At 29.7% G+C, this 10,741-nt stretch overlaps 1 protein-coding gene across 2 annotated transcripts in view; it reads right to left on the bottom strand.

The window, feature by feature from the left end:
• LOC108691872 (alpha-(1,3)-fucosyltransferase C-like) overlaps positions 1-2,888 on the bottom strand; it is a 13,704-nt gene extending 10,816 nt beyond the window's left edge. The window contains exons 1-2 of one of the 2 annotated variants that reach the window (XM_018199807.1): positions 2,871-2,888; positions 1,537-2,787 (exon numbers count right to left, since the gene is read on the bottom strand). In XM_018199807.1, coding sequence (XP_018055296.1) covers positions 1,537-2,167 — 631 coding nt within the window. In that variant the 5' untranslated portion in view covers positions 2,168-2,787; positions 2,871-2,888. Of the gene's footprint in view, positions 1-1,536; positions 2,851-2,870 lie in introns of those variants that run through there. The other variant, XM_018199806.1, reaches the window with a different exon arrangement.
• Positions 2,889-10,741: the final 7,853 nt, after the last annotated feature.

Below are 10,741 nucleotides of genomic sequence, written 5' to 3'. Positions count from 1 at the left end.
GTGTATTATGAACTGTTAAAACCGACTGAAACAATCACAGGCGATCGGTATCGAACGCAATTGATGCGTTTGAACCGAGCATTGAAAGACAAACGGCCGCAATACAACGAGAGACACGATAAAGTGATTTGCAGCATGACAATGCTCGACCCCATGTTGCGAAAGTGGTCAAGACATACTTGGAAACGTTGAAATGGGAAGTCCTACCCCACCCGCCGTATTTTCCAGACGTTGCTCCCTCTGACTATCACTTGTTTCAATCAATGGCACACGGCCTGGCTGACCAGCACTTCCGGTCTTATGAAGAAGTAAAAAATTGGATCGATTCGTGGATAGCTTCAAAAGATGACCAGTTTTTTCGACGCGGGATTCGTACGCTACCCGAAAGATGGGAGAAAGTAGTGGTCAGCGATGGACAATACTTTGAATCATAAATGTATAACAGTTTTTTACAATAAAGCCTCGAATTTCGGAAAAAAAACGGCGGAAGCAAAGTTGTACACCTAATATATACTATATGCGCTACTACTACATTAACACATTACTGTATATTACTACATCGACACACCCAACATATAATTTATCAAAAGAGATAATCTTTTAAATTAGGTTTCCTTAATTTTAATAATTTATTAATAATCATTTATTTATTTTACATCTGGCTCTATTTTTATTTCATGCATAAGGCCTGCACAACTTGTCTATTAAATAAATGCTTCAATGAATTGAAGTTGAACCAGATAGTTTTGATTGCTACATTAGGAAAAATTTGTAATTTCTGAACAATTTTTATCTCAAATATATGGCGACCAAAACTGTCTGGCCAGTATATTCATAGTCGGATATATTTATATTAAGACCGTTTTAAGTATAATCTCAAGATCAATCACAAAACAATAAGAGGGCGCATTAGCAAATTAAGGCATTATTTAAAACTATGTTGAAATAAGAAAGGATTATGAATACCGGTTGTAATTTACTAAAATTTTCTTTATGTTAAGTAGATTATGAAAATCATATGCACAAAAAAAAGGTAAAGTCAGATATAAACTAAATAAATAAATAATAATAAATTGTTAAGCTTAGAAATCTAATTTAAAAGATCCCTTCTCTTTTGACAAATTGTACAAATGTGCGTGCGTGCGTGCGTGTGCGCGTGTGCGCGTGTGTGTGTGCGCGTGTGCGTGTGCGTGTGTGTGTGTGTGTGCGTGCGTGTGCGTGTGTGTGTGTGTGCGTGTGTGTGTGCGCGCGCGCGCGCATCATTACATTAATATGTTTTTATAAATTGTATGTTTATATTGTAAAATTATATGTAAATTGCATTTAATCGGTAAAACTGATTCCATCGGAGATCCCATGGTCGTCACGCTAAATTTCCTTTAAAACTGTGTGATTTTATAACATAAAGGATGAAAAAAATTCTGTATATTGAAAAACATTTATACGTTTTCGATATTTAATCTGAATTTTCATTGATTACAAAATGTATTGAATAAAGAAAAAGTAGATATATAGTGCATTCAAAGAATATATTACTTGTATGATTTTGAAAAGCGCTCCAATCAACATCCTTCAATGGTGCAACAAATTCGCCATTTTTTATATCTTCTACAATTATGTAAGTCCAGAGTATGTCACTATCAAGACGGTATGTCATTGTGAGGTTGAAAAAGTTTCTCTGATATTTCGGATGCACTTTTCGATTGGCTGGACTTTCCAAATTAACGTAGACGTAAAATTGCGTCGTCTTCCTCTTCTGTGGTACTTCATAGTCATTCATTTCGTTACCGTGGAAAAGAATCGCATCATAATCTTCCACATTCATATAGTTCCGATCGTTAAAGATTTTGCACTTATCAAAAGAACAATCGCGGAAAAAGTCTTCTTTTTGTCCGAAATAAAAATTCTTATTTCCAAAGAGTGTTTTCCACAAAAGAATAGTCTTTATGCCTTTTTTTCTGTATATTTTTGCCCTGTCGATTTCATTTGCAAAATAATCCTCTTCACGAATCATTTTCCGAAATATGTTTTGAATTTGAAAATCGTCATAAGTAACTGAATAATAGAGACAGGTTATCAAGATCATTACTACAATTAGACCGATGAAAAGATATGATTTCTTCTTCATTGTTTTAACAATATTCTTATGAAGATATGCTGTCCGCATTTTATATAAAATTAAATAATATCACCGCGTATTAAATAGACTGTCCCTTGTCAGAATAAATTTTTAAGTCATGCCACGTATGACATACGTAGTTATTGCATACGTAGTTATTGCAAAAAACATTGCATAATTTATTAAATCTTATATGCACAGTGGCCTTTAACAAGACTTTTATATATATATATATATCGTTTATTTCACGATCGTTTATCTACTGCTATTGTATAACAGGAGTTTTGTATGATCTTTGAACATCGGCGGTGGTGAAGATCATGGAACTGCACGTTTCAATCACAGATAAGATTTCTTGCGTAGCGATAATGCGGATATGGTTTGATAAATAAATATAAAGTTATAAGTACAATTCTTCATGCTGAAGACAAGAATTATAAAAGCAAAACTTGTTTTTTTTTAACAACTTTTTTTAGTGTCGGCTATGGTCTCGGAAAAATTAGCGTATTACTCACGTTGTTGGAATAAGGCACGTACATCTGTATGTATGTGATAATCACGTACGATTGTACATTGGTTTACAATTAGAAGACAAAAGAAAGAAAGGAAGATCGTCATTCGTGAAGCAAATCTGTTCAATAGTCTTAAGTTTCCATCGGCATTGATTTCTACATATATGTACATATGTGAGATTAGTTTATCTCATTCTATGTAAAGTTTCATTCTATATAAAATTGCGGTATTTCATTACAAATAATCTGGAAACTGCCTGATAAATTCAATAGATTTGTTAGAATTATTTGATTTTAATATTTATAATATATATAGTAAATAAGAGCGATATAGATTAAATAATTACTATTTAATGCCATTTCCAAACTTCTATTTGTTAATAATTAAAATGCTCGATTATGTGTTTTACACTGAAATATCATATATTTATATTTAACAAAATAAGAGGACATTTTCTTTATAGGAATATGTAGCAGATTCTTCAATGTATTGCAGTTCTAAAGGAAACGCTTCATATATTTTATAATAGATTACATTTCATACGTATAGGAGAAGCACCTTACACTTATCTGCATTTCGTGCGTGTGAAAGAATTAGCTCATACTTATCTTCAATTAGTATTTCTGCTATGATCGAGGCTATGAAGCATCCAAGAGAATTCTCCTTCAAATTTACACGATCTGTATAAAAAAAAAATAAAATTACAACATATTTGTATTGATTCAAAATATAATAAATTTGTGATAAGATTTATGATAAATTATTTTTTTTTGTTTCGGTAATTAAATAAAAAAATATTTAAAAATAAATGTCTTGATTATTAACGGGATAAAAAAAGTTACACTGAATTAAAATATTGTAGAATTAAAATATTATAAACACGTAATTCAATATCGTACATACATACATAATTTGACAAGTAGAAAGCAGGCGATGGATAAATAGAATAAAAGCAAAATGTTGGAGGTATTCTAAGCTTCAAGGAGATATCAGATGCAACTAGTGCGAGAGGACGGGCGATTAATTCGCCACGACTCTTGGGATGAAAGCGCTCGATGAAACAGGAGAAATTTTCATGGATGAATAATCGAGTTCTTTCAAAAGATCGTAAACGTTTGATGTTCTTTTGGGGTAGTTCTATCCGTTCACTTTGTCTGTAGGCGGATATCAGGACGGTGGGAGAATGTGAACACGAGGTTTCGTTTGATTAAAAATTGCTCTCTTATGATATCCAACATGAATGGTCTTTTTCTCTACTTGCAGCATAGAGCGTGCTTTAATCTCTCATCGCAGTTGCGTTGCATGTAATACGTAGCATTTTAAGTGGACATTTAAGATAGACAAGATAGTTAATGGATAGTTAATTGATTAATACGCAGTGAACTATGAGTAATGAAAAGCTAAGAATGAATAAATGAATTAATAAATTTAAATAAAAATGACGATACAGAGAAAGGATATACTCGCAAATGCATAATATATCAAATATTAAATACAGAGAGAGAATGATTTCGCTGAAGTATCTAAAAATTCAGCTATAAATAAAATCTGAAAATAAATTTTATTGCATTATATAGGATATTCAAACTATTGCTAGAATGTAAATTTTTTTTACAGTATTGTTCATCATACTTGAATTTCTTATATAATTATTTTGATGGTCCAACAAAATTATTTTTAGATCTGTATCTATTTTTAGATCTGTATTTAGATTTTTAGATACTTCGACAAAATTATTTTTTCTGAATTTCTTAATGTCAAGATTAATTATTATTTTTTTAAATTGTTATTTTACGTTTCTTTCATTTCTGCTTTTATATGCAATAAATATTTGTTTTATGTAAAAATTTATTACTATTTATTTATTACGGACGTATCGATCATTTATAATATTTAATACGCAGTAAGTGAGTTAATATTGTAGGTAAATACACAACTGAACCGTTTAATCCTAATTGACAATAATGAGGACTGCATCAAGCCGGAAGGTGGTTAGAACGATGAACGCAGAGAATTAAATAGTTAATGATTAATTTTACGCTATACCCTGCTTATTTGTTAAAAGCGTAAACAAAATTATTTGTCAATCGCGTAATTAAAATTGAACAAATCTCACTTTAATTTATTATAATTACAAGTAAATTAGAACAATTGTGCGCAAATATTATAAATGCCGTAACAACAATACATATATGTACATTATATATTTTATTTAATTTTTTATTAGTATTAATTACATGCGTGATTACACATTATATTCTCGAGAACGAGAATACAATTTTCCTGTTTCAATAATATAATTTTATCGCAATTATTAAGTTTATTTTTAAATTATGATTTCTACGCCATAAAATAGTGCACCAATGAAATTTTTGAAATGAACAACATTCATACTTTAGCATATTGATTTAATCATTGAAGTAAGTTCTGTCAAGGAAATATTTTATACATTTCTTTATTCTCCCAGAATTCACGGACAATATTAAATTTTTCATTGCCTTTGGTCGTAATTATATTTGATCGATTGAGTTTCAGTTTAATGACGTGACTAATACCATCAACATTTTTTCATAGACATTACGTCATGTATGCAGCAAGTTCCATACTGGTAATTTGAGGTCACGGTTCTCGCAGTACGTCAATACTTAAGTGTCGACGTTAACATTGATAGATTACACCGTCATTTGGTACAAGTTCAGCACACACGTAATAAGCCAATAATTAACATTATCATAAGTTTTTTTCGCAATAACATCGATTCTCGAAGCAATGTGACTAATGATAATCGAAAAGTGGTTAAATGGAGCGCCGAAGGTTGTTGAGTCATCACGTTGCATAATCGCGTCTCTATTATAATTCGCGGTCGAATTCGCATTTACGTGCAATTTAACTCGTGTCATATGAAAAGATTTTCGATTTATACCTTGCGTTTCCTTCGGATTAATTTCGATCAGTCCTATCGTGCCATGAATAAACCATTTTTCGTTGCCATGTCCTTGGCATTTCACTATGGTGCAAAGCGCATTTTTGCAGCTGATTGCGCGTGGTTATGAAATTACATGTCTCGATAGGTCGCATCACTCGTACAACAAGCAACATTTCGTGTCTCGCAGGACATATGTTTATGTCTCGCGATGGTTGTCACTAGCACTAACTTGCTGCCTTGAAAGTTGAAACCCGACTGGTTAAACAGAGCGTAAATATTATACAATATATCCTACCTAACCTAGACTGATCTCGGTAGCGTAAAAATAAAACAGTTCGCGGAATCCGACATTGCGTCAAATAGAAATCCTGTAAATGCTCGACTCTATAATTAAAGTGCGATTATTGCGATTTCTCTTCTGAAGAAATTATTATTATGAGCGATACACACGCAGGCATGCACGCATGCATTTCCGGATATTTTATAATTTCAGATATTTTAGGTCGCATCTATATACATGGCATTGACAGACAGTACTTAGCGATAACGTTTATGTTAGTTCTATAATGAGTCTGTAGTCAAAAGTTTTAGTCTTAATCGGTGAAATTGGCCAATTAGCGTTAGTCATATAAGTTGGCTATTGGTCAATTTCATTGATAAAACTTAGGGCTGTCGATTATCGACTCATTGTAGAAGCATTATGCTTCAGTATTTCGAGAACATATTGACATCTGCGTAAAGACGCGTGACCTAGAAAAATTAATAACTCAATAACTCAATAAAAATAATTTGCTTCGATAAATTGTACTGTGACAATTCTTAAATGCATGGATTTATATCATGCATGTTAATATGAATGAAACTTTAATAAATGCGATACTGAGCGGACGAAAAAGTTCCAAAACTATTTTGATTAATTTCTTTAGAGTTTGCAAACTCTAAAATACTATGTATGCGATATACGCATATACGAAATAATTTAGTTGAAATAATACATACATCAGAGAGTACCTACCTACAAGCGCAGCAATTTATATTGAAAATATATTACATGCAATTTATCATGTTAAGGGTTGCTATTTAGATAATGTGGAATAAATATATACAATGTTTTAATGTAAAACATTTTTTTAATAATGTGATTGATTTATACATTTTAAAATTAAATATTAAAAGTATGTGTATATACTTAAAAAGTATATGTATACACATTTAATCAAGATTATTAATTTGTTCGTGAAAAATCATGCAAAATCAAAAGATTTTTTATTTATCATTAAGAAAAATTCCTTTTTTTAAACGATTTTTAAAAATTCAGTTATTTTCTTTATTGCTAAAATTCGTGAGTGTTACGTGCGGTAATGATGTTTTTACTATGGCGATAGCAACTAAACTAAAATATTTGAATATTTTAAATGCTTTGACTTGATACAAAAATATAAATGTAAATAAATATAATGTAATATAATACATCGTTATATGTAGACATTTTCCATGCATCAAGATAATGAAAATATTTTTAACACGTAATAAATAATTACATTTGCATGCGACGCAAGTTATACGCAGCTGCAAGTCCACAGTGAAGAAAGTAATTTCTATTTTAATCTTATGAAAAAATAAATATAAATGTACTTGTGAATTAAACCAATAAAGTTTAATTTTAATGATTATTTGAATAAATATTTGGTTAAATAAGATTTTTACAATATACAGGTTTCATCTCAGAGCATGTAATATTTGAATGAATATAAATAATAGAATTCTTTCGTGTACGTTTATATAGTATTATTATATAGTACGTTCATTCAATCTTGTTTGTGATTGAATTTCCGTGCATATAAGTTACTATAATATTATCACATAAATACCTAATATGTGATTTTAAAAATATTAATAGATAATATTTGACTGTAATCATTCTCTTTAGAAATATGTAATAGAAATTATTTTCTCACAGATAGCGAACAAAGAAAAGTGCGATTTGAATTTCTCATTATAATCGGATGTTATGGCCTAGTATTTAATATGCCTTATTCGCTCTTTGTGGATAATTACATGCTTAAATTAACAGATAGCATTAGTAAGTTGTGAAGACTGTCCGTCTGATTCAATTGCATCGATTTATTATTCGATTTATTACTCTTTTTTTTTTAAATAACTAGATTGTCCACATCAATTATCATATTTAATAAAAGAACAGAAAATAGAACCAAAGATACACTTTCAAGTTACTCTAAAACTAAATCAGTTTTAATGTCAACAAATTCAATTCATTGAATCCATCTATTGTACTGTTAAATGGTATTGTTAAATCTGTACCAGAAGCTGTGCTTCTCATTTCTAGTTCTGTTTCAATATATTACATAATTGATCGCGCTTTTTTAGTTTTTTTAATAGTGATATTGATTTATATAGATACTTCTGTGTCCGTATTGTAACAGAACAGAATACTTGGTTCTTTTGTCTCTAAAATCTCTGGAAGATCTGTCCGAATAGTAATTTCTCGAGTACTTGGGATAAATTCAACGTCTACGCGCGCGTTTGTAGTAGAATTATTAAAATTATTTAAGGCCAGATAATTTGCTTGTTTATTCCGGTTTCTTGTTCGTACAAATCGTTTCATACGGATCTCAGATACTTTTTTATCTCTGTCCGAAAAAATAAATGGTAAATAAGCTGGAGTCATTTCTTGAAAAGTCTCAGACTTTTCTCCACCAATAAAATAAGCACTGCATATTCTTGAATTTTTACTCGGTATTTATGACTTGCTATTCTTTCAGAAATAAATAAAAGTATTTTGTTTAAACAAAGATACTGAATACTATATCTCTATTCGAATTAATTTTAATGATATCAAAAATACTTACTCCAAACGATTCACAGCTCGAATCCATTTTCCTATTTGTTCAAATATTCCCATTTTATATTAAGAAAAAAAATGGAGATAGAGATTTTTTAATTCACTATTTTTGCAATTAGAAACATTTTCGAGTAGAGGAGTTCATTTTTAAAAATATCTTAACAGATAGATCCAATAATTACCCATTACCCTCCAAATATAATAGTAGATAGCGCTGCTCAAGGAATATAACTAGAGACGAAAGATGAGTAGGACCATAGCTCCTACTCACTCCAATGAATGTGTTAGAGTGAGTAGAAGCTATATATGGTAAGAACAGATAGGAGCATATTGGAGCACGACGTGAACAAGCTTAGAAACGTTTCGAAACGGATCTCAGAGTCCCCAGGTCAGCTTTAGCTTTAAACACAGTAAAAAGCACAGGTAATATAGAAATAAAGAATAAGAAATTTTAACCTTTCAGAAACCATGCATTCTAGTATACATTTATTTCTACTGGCGAATTTAATTGGGCACATTAGTGCATAAAGCCACTGTATACTGATTTAATTTGATTGTAAAAGTGAAAAGCAAATATTTCGAATTAAAATACGTATTTTATCTAGCACAAAAAGTGTATTGAGTACTTCATATTTCAATTGATTTCTTTGTTTATGGTAAACACATATTTTTATGTCAATTAGTATATAACTTTAATGTACATCAAGATTATATTTTGTATAGCTACTTAACAACAACTATCGGTAGACAGAATATGAGTCCAATACTGAATGCGTCCAATCAAATTCGCTATGATAAATTGAAATCTCTAAGAGTAAGTTCATATCATACAGAAAAGCAGAAAGCAGAAAAGCAGCAATTAGAATTCACACTGATACTAATGTCCATGTTACACTACGCATTGGAGATTGAGGATTGCGAATTGAGAATAAGAATTCAGCCAATCAGAATAAAATTGTCTGATTGGTCGAATTCTAATCTTCAATTCACAATCTCCAATGTGTAATGTCCGTAACACGGACATAAAGATATTTATCTATGACAATCAGAATTTTGGAAAACAGAATATCTGAAAAGTCAAACGACCAATTAAAGTTATTAGTTTGTATATAATGTACTAAACTTAAAAAAATTCTGATTGATATGACTTTTTCGAGATTCCGTTGTTCGAAATTCCGAATTGTCATAGGAAAGTACCGTAAGCTATAACAGAAAGCCAAAATTATCTACTATCGCAAGTTCTGCTGTTTTTCTGCTTTTTATCAAGTTGCGTAAATTCACTCTTATTCTCTATTTTTATTGTCTGCTTTTTATTGTGTTTAAAAGGCTCGAGGCTATAATTTTATTTAAAATCATATTATAGGAATAATAAGACAGAGAAAAATATAAAATATAATTTTAGGAAATTACAAACATATAAAAGGATCTAATATTATCAGTAACATAACTATTATATTATTTAAATTATGTAATTTGCAAAAAAAAATCATAATAATAATTTTACTTTCACTTATAGAATTTGTTTTTAGTTTATCTTATAGAAACCAGCCAAATATAGGAAGTATAGGTTTTTACTTTCTTAATTATCTAAATAGATTATTTATCAGTATTAATAAAGTGTAAAAATTAGTTTATGAGAGATAAAGGAAAACTGATATACAGTCATTTTAAATGACCTATGTTAGTATACCGGCAACTTTCCTTTATTATAAAAAATAAAAGGGAAAATAGTATCTCGAAATTAGAAATTATCCATTGTGAGATGCATTATGCGGTATGTATATGGATGCAGATTGGAACAATTGTAGATATATATTTACGAGAAGAATATTATCTTATTTGCAAACATATTCGGCATTTACATTGACTTTCGATATGCACCGCAGCAGACAGTTCGAATACCATAAGTCTATTTATAAGTCTATTTATACTAATATTCAGCGAAGTACGTCTAATATTCAAAATAAAGTAACAGCGTAGACTGTAACTGATATGACTTGTAGCTGATATATTATTGTTCTCGATTGTCACTTGTTTAAGAAACATAACAAATATTAATGTACTTGTGACGTCGAGTATCTTTTATTAATTCAGAGTTGAGAAAGATAATTGAGAATTAAGTTAAAGTTAATGGCTTATAAAATAAAAATTAAAAAATAAAAATTAAAAAATAAAAGTTAAATTAAGATTAACTTCACTTAAGTTAAAAAAAAAGTTCATTTAAAAAATTTATTTTTGAGATCAGAATGTCCTAATTTTTTATAAAATGAATTTACTTTAAATAATAATTTATAATATAAATTATTTGGTAAATTTAATT

This window comes from Atta colombica, unplaced genomic scaffold (genome assembly GCF_001594045.1).
Source record: "Atta colombica isolate Treedump-2 unplaced genomic scaffold, Acol1.0 scaffold54, whole genome shotgun sequence".
Lineage (NCBI taxonomy): Eukaryota > Metazoa > Arthropoda > Insecta > Hymenoptera > Formicidae > Atta > Atta colombica.
This window is presented reverse-complemented; position numbering and strand designations above follow the sequence as displayed.